Source organism: Crocuta crocuta, unplaced genomic scaffold, assembly GCF_008692635.1.
Source record: "Crocuta crocuta isolate KB4526 unplaced genomic scaffold, BGI_CrCroc_1.0 scaffold125, whole genome shotgun sequence".
Taxonomy (NCBI): domain Eukaryota; kingdom Metazoa; phylum Chordata; class Mammalia; order Carnivora; family Hyaenidae; genus Crocuta; species Crocuta crocuta.
In genome coordinates, this window is record NW_027531143.1 from 7290881 (window position 1) to 7311021 (window position 20141).

General features: G+C 32.9%; 1 protein-coding gene across 5 annotated transcripts in view; it reads left to right on the top strand.

The window, feature by feature from the left end:
- Window positions 1-20141, top strand: part of PRKACB (protein kinase cAMP-activated catalytic subunit beta) — a 120869-nt gene that overhangs the window by 71284 nt on the left and 29444 nt on the right. For 3 of the 5 annotated variants that reach the window (XM_077771044.1, XM_077771042.1, XM_077771046.1), the window contains exons 2-3: window positions 13216-13277; window positions 15635-15763. In XM_077771044.1, the coding sequence (XP_077627170.1) occupies window positions 13216-13277; window positions 15635-15763 (191 nt within the window). Of the gene's footprint in view, window positions 1-6973; window positions 6998-8669; window positions 8694-13215; window positions 13278-15634; window positions 15764-20141 lie in introns of all 5 variants that reach the window. The other 2 variants (XM_077771043.1, XM_077771045.1) reach the window with 2 other exon arrangements.

Here is a 20141-nt window from a genome sequence, read left to right on the forward strand (position 1 = left end):
AGTTAAAAAGCTACTCTTTTCTCCTTCCTGCCTATTAAGTGTTAGGTTTTTCCGGGAATCTATCTTTGGCCCTCTCTTAATGCTATATTCTCTCTGAATGATCTCATCCATGCCCACATCTTCAGTTGTTACCTGAACGTACAGTTCAAAAGTAAATTTTCTCTTTCCATTTCAAATCTATTACATTTTCATTGATTCTGATTTCTGTTAATGATCTCAGGCCCAAACAGGGATTTAAAACAGAAGTCTTGTAGTCATTCCTAACTTGTTTTTAACCCACCCCAGGCATTCACTCAATTTTCTCTAGTCTCACTAACACTGGGAATGCCTAAAATTAGACATTCTATGTATTCTCAATCCTATTGCAGTAACTGCTTCACTAGTTTCTCAGCTTCCAGTTTTATATCCCTCCAGACCATTTAATGTGCTGCCATTTTCTAAATGCCAATATGCCCATTTCATAACCCAACATGAAAACTTTCAGTTATTCCTTACTGTCTCTAAGATAAAGGTTAAACTCCTTAAAGTAAGGCACGTAAGATCAATGAACTACCGTTCTGGCTTTATCTGCATCTCTCTCATAAAGTTCTGATCTAGCCATACTATACTACATATTATTCCTTGCTACCTTTTCATATTTATATGTTTTATCATAAAAATTATGAAAACCAGCTATGCTTTTCAGTGCCTTCCTCACTGACTCTATATAGTTAAGTGATTCCCCTATACTCCCAAAACAATTATTTGTATTATCCTGAAATTATATCCTGGCATGTCAGTTTACAGTCTCTAAACTTTGAACTCCTTAAGTAGAGGGTGGTGCTGAGTTCATCTTTGTCTTTCTCATAGTTACCCCCATGCACCAAACATAGAAATAAATTCATAAATTCTTTTAGAATAAATGAATGACTAAAACCAACCCATATTTGAGTACTTTTCTTACATTATCAATGAAAAATACCAGTCATGTATTTTAATTTTTGGTTCATATGCTTATTAGAATATAACTAGCATCCTTATTCCAAAATTCCAGATGAGAACTCTTATTGGCCAAGCTCCAGTGGAGAGCAAATCTCTGAAGAAGCTTACCCTGCTATGAATGACAGGAAAGTTACAAATTTGAGGACACACATTTACTTAACTCCCCTTTCTGGGTCTCTATTTTCTAGATTAAAAACATAAGAACACAAAACTGGAAAATCAGTGTATCAGTTCTGATTTTAAGAAAGTGGATTTGCCCAGAAATATGCACTATCAGACTGAAGATCAGACACCGAAGTCTAACAGTTTTACCTTGAATAGCTTGCCTTCGGGGCGCCTGGGTGGCACAGTCAGTTGGGCGTCTGACTTCGGCTCAGGTCATGATCTCACAGTTTGTGGGTTTGAGCCCCGCATCAGTCTCTGTGCTGACAGCTCAGAGGCTGGAGCCTGCTCCAGATTCTGTGTCTCCCTCTCTCTCTGACCCTCCCCTGCTCACGCTGTCTCTCTCCATCTTTCAGAAATAAATAATAAAAACGGGAAAAAAAAAAGTGAATAGCTTGCCTTCATGGAAAATAAATAAACAGCAGTTTCACCCTTACTAACTTGGAGGGATAGATGAAGCTTATAAGAAAGACACTGGGGGAGGGGCGCCTGGGTGGCTCAGTTGGTTAAGCATCCGACTTTGGCTCAGGTCATAATCTCACGGTTCATGAGTTCGAGCCCCACATCGGGCTCTGTGCTGACAGCCAACTCAGAGCCTGGAGCCTGCTTCAGAGTCTGTATCTCCCTCTGTCTCTCTGACCCTCCCCTGCTCATGCTGTCTCTCTCTCAGAAATAAATAAAAAACATTAAAAAAATAAAATAATAAAAAAAAGAAAGACACTAGGGGAGATGAGTAGAAGATCCAACACTTGTGATTACTTTCATTTTAAAACAGTATGGGACGTTCAAGAATTTGTTCAGCTATTCCAAGTTGAAAACGTGGCTATTCGACTTCCAGATATAACAGGGCTCTTCCCTGACTTGGTGGGTATCACCACCAGCAAGACACTCTGTAGTCCTAGCTCCACTCCATTGCAGAAAGTCCCTGTATTATTTAACTGATCATATGAATATGCACCAATTAAAATATCTGAGAAGTTGGTTCTAACACTCTCAAAATAGGAGGTGAGAGGATCTACCTTATCTGGGTGCATTTGTAAAGTTTTAAAAGGCTTCTCATTGTTTACAAATTGATAAGTAAGAAAAACAACAATATGGAGTCTGTAAATGAGCCTAATGCATCACTTAGGGATATATCACAGACTTCAAGAAGAAAAGAGTGATTATTAGAAAATATTTGTGGGGAGGGTTTAAAAATAAGAAATTATAGATGATATCTGTGTTGAATTTTTAAAAATTCCCCATGAACATGAATCTGTGTTTATTTGAAAGATAAAAGAAAGAGAGACTAGGTTGAAAAGAACTGGCTGAGAGGCAGGAATCGAAAAGAAATAATAATGATATAATAAGGGATGGTTATAAGAAAATGAACCTGGGATTTGCAGAACATAAAGCTGCATTAGAAGCGTTAAAAAGCAAAATAATCACTGCAGGAAAGTAAATTAATGATGTAAAGAACTAGCTTGATATATCCTACTAGAATGTCAGGGGAATGGACAGGATAAAAATTATGAGGTAAAAAGTGTGTTAGATAAAAGTAGGAAACTCCACAGATTGAATGAATAGCATTCCTTCAGAATAGATAATGACTAATAAAACAGGAACAATAATAAAAAATATGATTCAGGAAAACTCCTTACTTGGGGAAAAAACCCTGAATCTGTAGATCAAAGAGCTCATTGTATTTTGACGAAGACTAACACAAACACCAACACCTAAGTATATCCTTTTTTTAAAAAAAGCTTATTTCTTTATTTTAAGAAAGAGAGTGTACAAAAGGGGGGAGGGTGAAGAGAGAGAGAAGGAGAGAGAGAGATCCCAAGCAGGCTCCATGCTGCCAGCACAGAGCCCTATGTTTGGGCTCACAAACTGTGAGATCATAACCTGAGCTGAAACCAAGAGTTGGACGCTCAACTGACTGAGCCACCCAGGTGCCCCAATCCTGAGTGGAATTTCTAAGATAAAAAGTTCTACAAACATCTAGACATCTTTGCCTCTTACAACTTAACACAAAGCGTGTCTTATAAAGAAAAAAAATCCAAACATTTTAGATTAGATCATTTGAAAAGCTTTCTAGAGCAAAGATTAATGAAAATACAACAGCATCTAGAAATGCTGAATAAAATGTATCAAGCATCCCTTTAAGTGAATATCTGAATTTACAAGAATATAATAGAAATCCTCAGTGTACAAAAAGTTCAAGTGGTAAATGAAATCCATAGGTATAACAGGAAACATACTTTGACTACCCTGAGATTTTCATACCTTGGCTAATCAAAGGGCTTTCATTTTAAATGGCCTCACAGAGACAGAAAACAATTTATTAGATCCATGCATCTTGGGATTTCTTAGACCCCTATATAAAGCCAGGATCCTCAAAGGATTGTAACCTGAGTGAAAGCATAGATGAGAAAATAAAACCTCTCCACTGATAACAGAAAAAATAAGGAAGCTTGTATTTCTTGGCTTAGATTCCTGGGGACATGGGAGGAGTGTTTGTGTGTATGTGTGTGGGATGCCTCTCCTGAGGGTTTGTAATCAACTGTTTCTCCAGTAAATTTCACATTTTAATCTGTATTAATTATGTGGTTTAAGAATCACCAATAAAATAAAATACATTATTGTAACAGTCCCAGGCTAGTAATATCCACTGGATGCCAGACAGAAGCTAATACAAAACATATTCCCAAGTCAAGCCCTGAAGGTTTATCAAAGTTAAAGCCCAACTGAACTTTAAATTCACAATCCAGGGATGCCTGGGTGGCTCAGTCGGTTAAATGTCCAACTTTGGCTCAGGTCATGATCTCATGGCTTGTGAGTTTGAACCCCTAATCAGACTCTGTGCTGGCAGCTAAAAGCCTGGAGCCTGCTTTGGATTCTGTCTTCATCCTCTATGCCCCTCTCTCTTTCTGTTTTTCAAATATAAATAAACATTTTAAAAAATTAAACATAAATTCACTATCCAAAATCAAAATAGATACGCACACACACATCTGCTACAAACAATATTCAGTAAATACAAGATTAGACCCTTCCAAGAATGTCGAGAGTAGAATTGTCACAGACTACCATTTAAAATTAATAATCACATAAATATATATATGAGAAAATACCGAGCATCTCTAACAGAACCTCAAAACATATAAAACAAAATTGACCATTTAGAAAGAGAAATTGTAAATATATAAGATTTATGAATATTTATAAAGAATGTTATGCTAGTATAACTAGTATAATCACCTAATAATTGGAGAATACACAGAAATATATAGAGCGCTCAACTAAATATATTCAAAATATTTTGAACAATTGACATATAGGCTTTGGTCTCTGCCCAGAAGCAATTAAGTATAATCAGTAAAAAAAAAAAAAAAAGACTAATTAAACATTAACAAACACACAAATATTATATTTAGGGATTTAAAACATTCAAACAACTCAGGTCAGAAATAAAGTTAAAATTCAGCTATCTACGAGAATTTGTGGGGTGCAGCTAAAATGGATTTATAGACAAATTTTTAAATACTTATATTAGGAAAGGAGAAGGGCATTAATAATGTAAGTATTCAGGTAAATAAGTTAGAGAAAGCAAGGCATGGTTAATCAAAGGAAGAAAAAGACTAAGGAAGACATGAGCAAAAATCAGGAGAATAGAAAATAAAAATCCATCAGAACCAAAAGTTAGTTCATGGAAAACAGTTTTGAAAGAACTGATGAGAACTATACCTATTTAAGGTTTAATCATAATTAAAATATTTTTTCAAAACTTAACACAATTATACTAGGCAGTTCAATCAAGTTCTAGGAAATATTCAAAAAACAAAAATGTAAGTCTTGTACAAAATCTTTCAAAGAATTTCAAAAGAGGAGATACTCTTAAATTTATTTGAGTCAAATATAGCTTTACAAGTAAAGTATGGGAGAAGAAAATTAATTAGCAACATTTTCTCTGAAGTTAGGAACAGGAAAAGGATGCTAGTTGTCTGTTTCTGTGCAATATTGAACTCTTAGTCATAACCTGCATAGTAAGTAAGGCAATAAAAATGGATGGAACAAAATTGTCATTATTCACAGATGGTAGGTGACTGTCTGCTTAGAGAATTCAAGAGAATCTACCAATGTTATTTTAGAATTAATAAGAGAGTTTGCCAAATAAAATCAGATCAATATATAAACATCAATCATACATCAGTAATAAACAATTAGTAATTTTTAATACTCCATTTTACAATAGCAACCCAAACTCTAAAGAACCTAGAACTAAATCTAATAAAGTATAATAAGACTTTTAAGGAAAAGAATTATAAAATTTTACTGAGGGACATTTACCTAATCTTTAACAAGCAGGTATGATTTCAGGGACGCCTGGGTGGCTCAGTTGGTTAAGCATCCAACTCTTGATTTCAGCTCAGGTCATGATCTCACGGTTCGTGGGTTCAAGCTTCACATAGGGCTCTGTGCTGACACTGTGGAGCCTGCTTGAGATTCTCTCTCTCTCTCTTTCTCTCTCTCTCTCTCTGCCCCACCCCTGCTGGTCCTCTCTCTCACTCTCTCGCTCAAAAATAAATAAACTTAAAAAAAAGATACGATTTCATACCCATTATATTAGTAACACATTTTGCTGAGAGTATGGATCATCAAAGATATAGTGGCAAAATAAACTTGCACAATATATATTGAGCCACTTACTGTATTACTGTCTAGTAAAGTTGAAAATGTACACACCCTATCAACTAGGGATCTACCCTTGGCTCTGTACTGTCTGGTAGCAAGACAGAATATTTTAATTCAGAACTGAATGGAAAATACTTAGCATGTGACTGTGATAGATACAATATTGCTCTAAGAAAAAGTCTCAGTGAGCAATTAAGAAAGTAAAGTACATTTGAAAGAGCATTTTAAAGATTGCTTGGGTCAATTATGACTATAAATTTAGTTTAAGTTTTTATTATAAAATCCTATCAGCATCAGCTTCTCCAATCAAAAATGACTTGGATGGCCAAGAAAATCCATAGCATCCTTAAAGAGAGAGCAAGTTGGGAGAGAAAGTATGTACATATCGTGAGCTGTGAATTAGTACACTATGTGGATTATGGTGTATTCATCTCTCTTATGTAGATACTAGTTAAATAAATTAATGTGTTTCTATAATTTGCTAATTTAAATATGTCTCACATAATTTGTCTCACAAAAATTATTTTGTAACAGTGTAGTGAAAGTTAGTCAATTATACTGTTCACTTGTAACCAAGACTTGATAAAGAATTAACCAATAAGAAAAGCATAAGAAAAAGAAAGAGGAATGAAATAGATATTGCAATAGGAAATATAGTTTATATTGCCTATTAAATTTCCAAACACCCATTCATGTGTGACATTGTGCAAGACCAAATGGTATCTTAGAAAACAAAAGTAGGCCTGGGGCCATCCACTGAAATGTACAAATACAATTGCAGTAATTAAAGTTGTTTTTTACACTCACTATCAATTTTGGGATTACAGTGAACTTGCTCTGAGTGAACTTCCTTGAATATGGTGAAGCAACTAAAGTGTCCTTTTGGCAAAGTGAACGTACTGCTCTACACATTTAAGGGATAAAATATGATGTTTCATTATTAGATTTCTAGAATAGGATTTGGTTGGTCAAAAAATATATCTCCAAAGAATGTATTGTAATCCTTAGATAAAACACTTTTGAATATGGATCCCCCAGTATTTTTCATTCTATTTCTATGTGTAAATATACTAATGAGCATATGGGATACTTCTTGTGGGTATGTTATTTGATGTGTTATTTCATCTGTTTAACTTATTTATTCCTTTTGACCAAGCACGCAAATCATCAGAAGCATCTGGTAGGAAACCATTTTTTACGGAATAATTCTGTTGCTTTGTTGCTATAAATTGGATTTTTATTAGGTATTTTGTGGCAACTAGAATGTTTTATATTTAGTTTACTGGAAATATTTGTAGTGCAGTGTATGTGTGTGGGGTTATTCTTAGAAATAACCATTGTAGAGCTCTAAACAGGTGGGTGTTTAAAATAGGGGTGGCAGAACACACACTCAGCCAGATTTACACTTTCCAAAGGTTTTGGAAGGAATTGTACTGTTCTCTTATTTGCTGATGAAACTTGGTATTTTCATAGGAAATTAACCTCAGTTTCCATCCTGTTCTGTGCTTTCTGATACATACCAAATAACTCTTAGCATAATGCTTTTATTAAGATAAAGGAGGAAGATGAAAATAATTTAATTGCAGAGATCAGGAGGCCCATGAATTATAATCTGAAAAAGTAATAAGCTTTAAACTATTCTATCAAAAAAGATACCAAGAGACTTTATTGTTACCTGATACTTTCTCCTTCCCTAGTAGGAAATTTTAGAGAACTAGCCCCCTCCCTTATTCCCTACATACATAGCCATCAAGGTTGAAGCCCCAGGCCTCAAACCCCCACTGTTACTTCTCCTTACTCCATCTGGCTCCCCTCTTCCTTAGCAAATGATCTTGCTTCCTGCTTCCCAGAAGAAAATAGGCTCTATCAATTGTGACTAACTCTGTTTGCTCCCGTTCCTTCCTACACATTGAAAACCATCACCATGGCAAACAGTTACCCTCATGTTTGGGCACCTTCTTACCTACACACTTTGCCCCTCGCTGCTACAGTGCACTTCTACCCTATGCTGCTGCGATGCAAGTCAGTTGCTAATGCTGGATAAGTCGTGCTGCTTCCTCCACACCTTTTACACAAGATCATCCCAGCCTAGAATGTCTTCTTCCTCAACTTTAACTAGTAGAGGAACTCTATCCTTAAGACTCAGCATAAATGCTATGTCCTCTATGCCTTACTTTTACCCAAGAATTTCCTCTTATGAGCTCTCTCTGTATCTTATAATTCCCTTAGTTGTAGTTTTTGTCATATTGCATTATAATGCTTCATCTCTCTCCCCATTAGCTTTTCACCTCTTTAACAATGGGAATATAATATGTGTTCTTTGTAGTGTTCCCTAAGTCTAGCTCAATCTCTGACACCACTAAACAGTGCTCAATAAATGTTGTTGATTGTTAAACTAGCACCAAGGAAGTAAATGCCTGAAAGACACTAATATCTTTCAAATGGGACTTAACAAGGTATTAAAATTAATAGTCTTTCCTACAGTAGAGTTTCAAATAAATAACAGAAGTCCAGTGATGGTATTGCAATAGTTACAGGCTGTTTATTTCCATATATACTACCTCAGGTTGTTAGCACTATTGCTATGAGAGTTAAAAGTTTGTTAGTTGTTTTAAGAATTAGAATGGTATTGATTTTGACACTGAATAATTACTGATTTTATTTCTTTAGCATTTAATTGTAATATGTCCTATTTGAATATGTGCTGTCAAAAAAATGAGTTTCTTCTGTATTAATGTTTTATTTCTATACATAATATTTTTAGAAAGTGTACATAGGTGACTCCGTGCTAATATGTTGTTTTCGTGAGTGTTATTTAATCATTGTTTAATTTATTTTTTTTTTAATACAAGCTTGCTCCTCTTCAGAAATATCTGGTAGGCAACTACTTTTTAATAAGACAAATGTTACCTTTACAACTTTTTCTTTGGCTTGCAAACTGTTAAACTCCACATAAGTTATATTTTTATAAAGTATACAGAGTTAATAAAATATTTTAGTTGATGGAGGAAATGGTTTCGTTTATGTTGAGTTTGGTATAGAAATGATTTATACCGCAGTTTTTATGTGCCCTTGTAGAAACAACAGATCTAGCCCTGTAAAGTAGTGGGAGTTGTACGGGGTAGCAGAAGAAAGATTAATACACACCACTTAAATTAGATAACTCAGATTAATGGATTTTTTTTAAATAAAATATACTGTTGTAAATTTTGGACAAAACAGCTACTATTTGAATATTTACCCTAGAAAGTTTATATTCTGTTTGGTTCTATTTTCTGTTTCTCTTTTATTTTTTTCTGACATACATTAAATAAAAGTTTAATAAAGTTGTGTTTTTATTATAAAAGACATGTTAGAGAGGGAGGTGACATTTATTTCCTTATGAAAAACTAGAGAAATAAACATCTGGAGTAATTGTAATCTGTAATAGTAATAGATTTCTAAACTCTTCTTCCAAATCATGAATGATAACCTCTTTTAAGCACTGGATAATGGTATGCTGTAACTAACAACATGCTCTTTTTTTTTTTTTAATAACCAGCAGTAATGTAGTATATTTAACACAGAACCCAAAAGTGCCTAATACATCTCTAAATTTAATTAGTGAAACATTCTTATTTATTGTAAAATTATCTGCATAGTATGGAATAAAGATATGCCATACTTGACTTTTTAATGAAACTTCCTAATGTTTAAAATAAACTTTGTAATCTAATTTTTTAAATATTTTTTAATTTATTTTTGAGAGAGAGATAGAGACAGCATGAGCAGGGGAGGATCAGAGAGAGAGGGAGGCACAGAATCTGAAACAGGCTCCAGGCTCTGAGCTGTCAGCACAGAGCCCGATGCAGGGCTCAAACCCACGAACCGTGAGACCATGACCTGAGCCGAAGTCGGACGCTCAACCGACTGAACCAGCCAGGCGCCCCTGTAATCTAATTTTTAAACTATGTCCTGTGTATAAAAATATAAAATATTTTGCAAGTGGTAAGAATTAAATTTTTTGTATACTTCTAGTAACACATAAAAATTATCACTTTGTTTCTTCTTTCCTTATCTCATGAGTGTGGGTAAACATTCCTATATGTAGGAATAGATTCCTGTGGTATGCTCATTTCTCTAGAATACAATGTCATCTCTTTAAATGATACAAATTGAAAAGAAAATACATTTATTTGGAAAAATATATAATTGATAATATATACTCCTAGGAAGAACTGATTTAATTTTTGATGTGCACTTCTCATTTTTTATAGTACATTATTGACCATTGCAGAACAAAATATATTTGCAGGAAAATTCTTCATTGAGATCTTTTCCTGCGGAGAGTTACTAATCACTGTTAGCTGCTTAGCTACCCATAATTGTGTAGCTAAGAACTATTAGAGCCAATATTCTAACTCAGATGTGCCAAGCCGCAAAACATATGGCTATTTCAGGCTATCACAATGACTTAAATGGTTAAATATAGGTATTGTGTACATATTAGAACACAATAAGAAAACCAAAATATTTAAAATTTCCAATTGGGATTGAATGTGCTGCAGTGTTTGAATTTGGCCATGTCTCCCACCACTTATTTTGTTAATTAGCTGCCAACACCTTATGTCAGTGGGTATAAATTTTTTAAACCAGAGAAAACATTTAGAAAGTGAAATTCACCACTCTCTAAAAATAATAAAAACCAAAGCAAATACATGTGGTTCTAGATTGCCTATTGTTTTAGAGTTATTTATAACCCAGCATATTGTGAAATATTTTATTTCTGGTGTTTATATTTATAAGATGTATATTTTGATTAACGTATATTTTTACAGAGTTAACTTTGCTCATTTTTGCATCTAAATAGTGCACATATAAACTAGAGACTGTCTGTATATATACTTAGGGGATAAAAAATGTTTTGAACAGCATTTGCTTCATGGAAGCATTTAATGACATTATAATTAATACTCATCCTGACTCTAAAAGGGAATCTCTTAATTTGTTGAAATAATTAACAAAATTTAATAGTTTTGATTCATATCTATTTCTGATCATTTTCACATAAGACCTTTTTGAGAACTGTTGCTTACTTTCTATAATGTTACTTAACAGTGAACCCGTAGTATTGATGAGTACAGAGAATATTTCAGAGAATTTCCTGAATATCCTGGTAGTGAGTGAAACTCAATAGTACCTGAAATTTTTCATCTAGCTCATTCACCAAGTAGGAAAAAGGAAGTTTTTTGCAATGTCCCATCTTTGGCCATTACTACCAGTCCTTCTTTAGACCAGTTACTTTTTTCTTAACTCCAGATCCACTTAGCAGGAAGTGACAGGAGAAGCTGAAACAGGACGTTGAGAATGTTTTTTTCCTTTCCCTAATTCTCTTCCTTGTCTCCAAATTATCTATACTCATGCAGGCATCTGGAGAGTTTATACTTCAATGTGATGTGCAAGTTCTATAAATAGAAGATAACCAAAAACATTTTTCAAAAGAAATCAGATATATATTTTGGGAATCACAAATTGTTGTTTCTTAAAAGCCACAGTTGCATTTAGCAGGAAATTATGTTTTTAATTTATTATAGCTGTCATCTCTAAGGCAATGCCATTGCAAATAAGTCTGCTCATGCAAAAGAATAAATCAATTAAATAAACATAATCTTACTTATAAAACCACTCTTCAGTTGTAACTAGTACACTAACTTTTAGAAGTAGGATGACTTGAACCGTCCTAAACTCAAAATGGATTTCCACCCCCAGATCCACCCCCGGGAAGAATTAGATCATATTTGCATAATTAGGTACAATTATTTGATTCATTGTTTTGGTGGAGGAGATTTTCATACAATGGGGAGATTCTAATTTTAAAAATTATTTTTCTCAAATTTTCTAAAATAGGTATTTTGAGAGTATTTTACAGCAAAATACAGTGACAGTTTATATAAAGTAGTAAAATAATGTCTTCAGAAATGAACACTTTAGTGTCACTTAAAAACTAATGTCTGCTCTTGATGTTGTCTTCACCATTTTGAAATCTCAAAATCTTTAGAAAACCAGCAGTCTCTTTGGTTAGTAACAGTGCTTTGGCAAAGTTCCTTTACAAAAAGTAAAGGAGGAAGTAATAATGTATATCTTAAAATGTCTCACTTTAATATCACTACATCATTAGATGACCTCATTAAAGAAGTTATGAGCTACTGACTTCCACTGTTACTTTGGTCTTTCTTCATCCTCATCATCATCCACATCATCATCACTCTCAGTATTTCTGAAATAAATGCCAGGGTGCCACTCTAAGTTCATTTTGCCTAGCCTTTTACTATTTCAACACTATTTAAATTCTATTGTCTTCTTCATTTTTAGATTTAGATATACGAGGAATACTCAGAACTTTCAAGCAAAAAGAAATACCAAAATAAATACCTCCTGAATCGCCAGGTTTTGCTCTCAGACCGAACTGTAGGAACAAGAATACATTTTGTTAATGCCATCTTATCTCTGGAATCCTTTTCCTATTTGTTTTTAAACGCCTGAAGTAATTTTGTAAACAGAAGTCATTATGGAAACTTTGTGGAAAAAAAGTGAAAAAGAGGAAACCTTTTAAATGATTTGTCATTTAACAAATCTAAAACTTCAAACCACAGCTTAATAATGTAGCTGTTATTGATCACTAGATAAACATCTGGTTTTCTTGAATGCTTTACTTTTGTGTACATTTTAGATTAGGCATTCAGGCATTTAGTTTTGTTCTAAATTTAGAATGAGATATTTTAAGCTGTTTGAGTGTTTTGTTTTGGTGTTTTGTATTGCTTCTCGGCCTTTTGGCTAAGATCAAGTGTGTTGTTTTGGTGTTTTGTTCTGTTTTTGTCTTTGGTGGCTATCCTTTATATGTAGCCTGTGTTCTTCCCTTTTGTCTCTGCCTTCAGCAGAGAAAACACAAATCTAATAACATAAATTCTTATAAACCTGAAAACAGCGCTTTATCAAAGTCAGTTATTTTTGAAACCCCACAAATCAATAAGTTCACATTCACCAGATAGCTTCAGTTCTTACATTTCATAGCTTTGCTAATATCGCTGCTGGCATATTAACAATCAGTGTTTTGATCTACATTGATATATAACATTTTTATATTACTTTCAAGTGTCTTTTCAGGAACAACATTTTTATTATGAGATTTGAAATTATCAGAGTGATCTCCATATAGAATAGTATTAGAGATTCTTAGAAATTTAAGAAAATATTTCCTTCTTGTTTAGAGAAACTAAATTGCTCTCTAGTTTATTATCATGGTTATGAATACATGTTTCATGGCAACAAAAGTTGACATAGTCTGTATTTTTAAAGACATTATATTTACATGTAATATAAATATTCTTACAACAAAAATTTTTTTTAATCTATTTTCAGTGAAAGAGTTTCTAGCCAAAGCCAAAGAAGACTTTCTTAAAAAGTGGGAAAATCCTACTCCGGTAAGGATATTTAAAATTTTCTATGATTTAAAAGTACTGTTATGTAAAATCATGATTCTTGCCCAAGTAATTTACTACTTTAGAAACTTTAAAGTAGCATTAAACTTTCAAGTTGCATTTTAAAAATTAAGCTTAAAATGGGAATTTTGCCATAATATTTTCATGATATTATGTTTTGATTTGCTAATAATTTTATATATACCTAAATTGGACAAAGAATTAATTTCCATTATAATATATAATTACAAATTTTGATACTAATTATAGGCCACTACAAACTCTTGACATTTTTTAATATTATAGTAATTTTGATTTGTGCCTTTGATAGCATATATGTTATCTTTATTAATTACCACAAAGGGATACTATTTTGTGGTTTCAAATTCTTAATCACAAATACTTGGCAATTGGCAACATACCAAGTACACAGGGATCCTTTTTCATAAACATTGGATGAGGTAAATTCTACATAATTTAAGTACTTTTAAATTGTAACTAAGATCTAAAGACTGTGTATAAAAAGAGCCATTTACATTTGACAAAAATCTTTTTGAAATTGTAAATAATTAATGAACTTTAATAATAGATTAAATTTTGAACACCTATTTTCCTACCACAAAAATCTTCATTTCGTGTATCTTTTTCACTAACAAATATTTAATTCTAAATATTATATTTTATGAAGATACCATCGTTACTAATGTTAAGAGTATGACTTGTAATTTAAAACAAGTCAATCTATGGGGCGCTTGGGTGGCTCAGTTGGTTGTGTCCGACTTAGGCTCAGGTCACGATCTGTCTGCTGACAGCTCAGAGCCTGGAGCCTGCTTCGGATTCTGTGTCTCCCTCTCTCCCTGCCCCTCCCCTGCTCACACTCTATTTCTCAAGAATAAATAAACATTAAAAAAAAAAAAGTCACTCTAGCAGTCACAAAAAGTTAGGCATTATCTATCATGGAACATTAAGAGAGGTGAAGAAAATGTCACATTTGTATGAAAAACATTAACTGCCAAAAAGATGTTTTGTTTGTTGTCTGTTACTTAAGTCAGTTTCCATTATTTAGTTGGGAACTATATTAAATATTCCAGTGTGTTTTGCTAAAACCAAAAAATGAAGCATTAATCCATAAAATTGAATAATTCAATCAGAATCATAAGGGTTTTTTCTTTCTACATTGATATAGAATCTCATAGCAATTTAAAATCAGAATTTTGAAATTAAAATTTGATGGAAACAAGTTTTATAAGTAAAAACTTAGAGCTCCTTGCTCTCTCCGTAATGATTCAGCAAGAAACTATGCTATGTCTCCAAAGGCAAGCTTTGATTTGCAGTAGAGATTAAATCCAACTACAATGAACTGCAGTAACTATCCAGATTCCTCACTTATATAAGAATCATATTACATCACATTTTTCTCAAGCTAAACACTGTACAGACTGTGTACAGTGCACAGATGTTTTTTTCCAAGATTTTCATGGACATCTTTATAATGAAAACCTATTAAACAAATGGGTTGGCAATTACTACTTGTGGCTCTTTAGCACATAATTTCTTCCAAGTAATTTTCATTTTGTTGTGGCAGCAACAAATTCAATAGATCGATGCCTCCAATTCTTTGCTTCTATGCTACAGTCAAAGCCAAACAAAGCTGTTTGCTCATAACAAAGCATCTATTGAAGGAGAAAAGAGACTGATTATTGTTCTGGGACTCTGACTTTTGGTTATCTTTGGGGGAATAAGAAACTCTTCTTTCCTTATGATTATTATTTTAGGTAATACCTGGTTATTATAAATCAGAGAGACAGAGAGCCATTAGGATCTTTCATGCTATTATTATAGTCCTATAAGCTCATATAAAGATATAAATGAAGATAGTGCTTTCTTCAGAGGTAACTCCAGAGAAAAGACTCTGATCCCTCAGTTTATCTGTTAATTGGAATTATTTGTGAATACGCTGAAACTGTATAGCTTCTAAGATTGCCTTTTTCAGTATACTTCTGGTCAGTTTGTAATTATTAAAATACGGAACTAATTTATTAAGAGTCTAATACTAAGATTTCATACTGGAATTCATTTATCACCTTTAATATTTCACCTTAAGCTCTTATTTCCTCCCTAATATTATGTTATGCCTATTTTACAATATAATTCTCTTTTCAAATATTAGATCTTTTTTCTATTCAAAGGGAAAAATAGAGCCAATAATCTGGGATCTCAGTAGTCTATACTGTTTTTAAATGGATAGTTTTAAATTAAATGATCTCTTCTGGTTATGTATAACTAAATCTGTAATAGTCACCATAGTCTTATGAGAATTTCTAATTTTAAAGTTTATTTTATTTTTCATGTATATGTAGAATAATGCTGGGCTGGAGGATTTTGAAAGGAAAAAAACCCTTGGAACAGGTTCATTTGGAAGAGTAATGCTGGTGAAACATAAAGCCACTGAACAGTATTATGCCATGAAGATCTTAGATAAGCAGAAGGTTAGTGCATTTGTCATTGTTTACCCGAAAGGTAAACTTCAGTTTTATCAGCTAGATTATTAAACAGAGGCAATATACGACTTTCCATTAATACCTTCAGAAAATTTTATTGTTGCATTTAATTTTCATTATTATTTCTTGTGACTGTATGATACATAGTTAACCATTAAGTGTATGGGGATACAGTATTATTTCTTTCATTATTATTTCTTGTGACTGTATGATACATAGTTAACCATTAAGTGTATGGGGATACAGTATTATTTCAATAATTACATATATAATAGGTGTGTGTATGTTTACTAACAAAATCTTGAATTTAACATGTAAAGAACTGGTATCTCTACTACACGTTGCCTTATGGAAAATGCAGGGCTCAGTTGTACTTGACCTTTGGAGTGAGGAAACAGAACTTTAGTGATTTTTTTGTAACTTATTTTAATCAACAGTAGAATCTCTTTGTTTAATATGATTGAGTTTCCTTAATTTAAAATGTCAGTCAAAGCAGAGAAAAAGTTGGAATCCTAATACTATAAAAAATATCAAATGATTATGTTGTACACCTGAAACTGATATAATATTAGATATTAGTTAAATCATTTTGAAAAATCTATTTTTAAGTATTTTTCACATATTGGTGTATCTAATGAATCAGGAAGTCTTTAATATATTCATGCTTTAAATATTAAATTTTGGTTTTCCTGGTAATCACTTACAATTAAGGGAACATAAAAGGTGAATGGCAAATCTTAATAGATTATCTTATGGATATTATGTTTCCAAGAATAACACTTTGGCTTACTGGGATGTAGGAAAATGTGGAGGAAATAGTACTGAGCTAGTAGTCAGGGTTACAGATAGGGGCTAGACTGATGCTGTCCACTAAAAATATAATGTGAGCCACATAAGTGATTTTAAATTTTTTAGTAGCCACATTTAAAAAATAAAAGAAATAGTTGAAATTAATTTTAATAGTTTTTAACTCAGTTTATCCAAAATATTATCATTGCACATGTAATTAATATAGAAATTGAAATATTTTGCTTTCTTCATACCAAGTCTTCAAAAGCTGATGTATATTTTACACTTACAGTACGTCTCCATTCAGATTAGCCACAATTCAAGTGTTAAATTTCCAGCAGCTACCATGTTGGACATTACAACATTAAGACTGGTCTAATGTTATTCCGGTCCAAGCTCTGCTTTAAAATAAAAAACGAATCTAACCTCTAACGTGAAAAGGAGTGATGACTTAAGTCTTTCTAAAACTAAATACACATATACACATTTACAAATACAGTTAATTGTGCATCTTTGTCTACTGCCCTTTATATAACTTTCATAACCATGCTTTCTGAAAAAATAGTTTAATCATTTCCTATTAATTCTTTAACTTAAAACAGTTTAGCTGTTTTCTTGTTTATCTCCTACCTCATGCTGTGCCACTGAATGGCTTTGCCGAGGGTCACCAGTCCAGTGGCCTAATCAACAAGACAAGACCAGAGGACTTGTTTTGCTCATGTTATATGACTTGTTTTAGAGCCCTTGTCCCTGGCCCTCTGTAACCCCTTGTTCTTTAAATTATGCTCCTGCCTTTCTGGGCTTTCGTCTTTTCCTATTATTTTATCCTTCTGTCTACTCTCTATAGATTGTTTCACTGGATCTCTGGACTATCCCCTCTTCTTATTTTCATATTCTGCACCCTCCCTCTGAATTATTATCCAAGCTTTGACTCATCCTTGAACTCTACACCCCTAATTTGTACAATCTGAGCATGGATCGCTTAGAGGCCAATTAGTTCATGTTCTATTTTCTAGATGAGGTCACTGAGTCTCAGACTAAGTGATTTTACACTCATAATGATAGCAGAACAACAAAATGTTTCAAAATATTTATTTGAATGAAATATTTTTTATTAAACCTGTCATAAAATGTTATTGTCTGGATAGCTCTTAATATTTTATGTTATCTTTCTTGAGGAACTAAGAATATGCTTTAGTCATAAAGTATTACAAGGATTACATAATGAGGCTTTTTTATGTTTAAAGTATTTAGGGAAGAAGTTTTTAATTCCTTTTTTTTTTTTTTTTTTTTTTTTTTTTTTTTTTTTTTTTTTATTTTGTAACCATGGCCCAGACAATGTCCAAGACTTCAACCATAGCCCAGACAATGTCCAAGTCTTCAAACATTGCCCCAGAAATGTCCAAGTCTTCAACCATGGCNGAAGTTTTTAATTCTTTTTTTTTTTTTTTTTTTGGCAAGATGGTGACTTGTTAAGTAAATTACTGAGAAAAATACCTCATGGATAAATCATAGCAAGAGAGTATTTCCCAGAATAGCTGCCATTCTAATGCCATTCTAATGCCATTTCTGCTATGGCATTGTTCTAGATCTATTCATAATTAAGGCAAAGATTTTATATTCTGAATTTTTTCACGTTTATTTATTTGAATTTGACGAAGATGAGTAATAAAATAATACTCTATAATCACCTTTTCTGTTAATGAAGTCACAAATTTTTCAGTTTTGGCTTTTCCAAGGGTTGAGGAAAAGGAAATCTGTGCAGGAATTAAGGAAATCACATTTCTTCATTCCATACAATGTGTCAAGCATTGCTAGGTACTTTATATTTACTAAATCTTCCCAGCTTTGTGTGATATTAATCTCCCTTTTAAGCCAATTACCTTTCTATTTAAGTAAATTTTCCAAAATCAAACAGGCTAATAAGATAAACCAAGAATTGGACTAGGTTTGTCTGATTTCTGTGCCTATCCTCCTTGTTTACTTTTCCTTTAAAACGTGTTTGTTGTCCATAAGGTCCCTCATTAATGTTACCTGGCCTTCACAATGACATCTTAATTTCCTCAAACCCAGACTTTTCACCTTCTATTAATTCACCTTTTTCACTGCCAAAAAAGTTTACCTACCAGATCATATAATTTTATTTGCTCATTCAAAAATCTTCCTAATATTTATTAAATAAAAGCAGAACCCTGCAGTCTACTCCCAACTCTTCAAAGTCTTCCATACTCTACCATAGTCTTATTTCACACTCTTCCCCAATATGTCCTCTATTTGCTACCTCTCACTGAAACTTGACCCTCAGAAGTATACAGTGCCTTGCTGGGTGGGATAGGGGAGCATGTGATGACTTACAGCCCATCCTCCTTATTAATAACTCCTCAAGTATTTGGCTAAAAAAATAAATCAGCTAATAAGTAATCATTCATAAATGCTTTTAAATATACATATTTAAGCCAACAGAAATATTAAGAAGCAAGTGAAAGTAAAACATGGACTAACCCCCCCAAGGGTTATTTATTAATTTATCTCTGCCATTTAGTGACATTTCACTACCAAATCTTGAGAAGCCCTATCCTATGCTATTGTCAAATGAAACTAGCTCTCTGACTTACTTTTGTGTATTTCCCACTTCAGGTAACGGTTCTGGATATTAACCCTGACTGTGTTGCTTCCTCTACCTTTTCCTAACCTTTGTTATCTATTCATCTGTAAGGCCCTGCTGAACTACCATCCTTTTTAATAGATTATAATAACAATTGGCATTTTTGAGCTTTTCTTTGTGCCAGGCGCTGTGTTAATCACTTCGCATGCATTATGCGACACAGTCACTTTTAAAGTAGGTATTATTATCAGTATTACTGATGAATGATCTGGAACTTAAAAAGATTATGTACTAGACCTAACATAAACATTTTCTTGTCTGAACACTTACAACCTCATAACTCTCATTTGGCAATTATTCACATATTAATATTCACATGTTCATACACCATACTTCCAAATTGATTTTATGCAGCATTAAGGCAGACATTTTCTTGTCTTTATCTTGATTGCATTATTAGGCTTCATATGTAATAATATACACATTTAAAAGTAAATTAGATGTTAATTAGTTAATTTTTTAAATTAACTTAAAAATTAAGCAGTTATGCTTTGCCACTTCATATATCATGGATTTTCTATTTTTCATTGTTGTGCCCTACATACACATAGTTGGCTTAGGGCTATAACGCAGAAAGCCTCTCTATTGCAGTTTTTATTGCTTATTTCAAAGGAAACACATTGTCAATGCCTAACTAAAAATCTGCTAGATCATAATATACAAAAGTAAACAAAGTGGTGTATCCAGACAATGGCTCTACCTTCTGCTATTCAGTGCTTAAAAGAAATGAGCTATCAAGCCATGAAAAGACATGATAAACTTTAAATGCATATTATTTAGTGAAAGAAGCCAATTTGAAAAGGCTATATACTGTATGATTCCAACTATATGACATTTTGGAAAAGATAAAACTGTGGAGACAGTAAAAAGATCAGCGATTGCCCGGGGTTAATAGGGATGAATAAGTGGAAC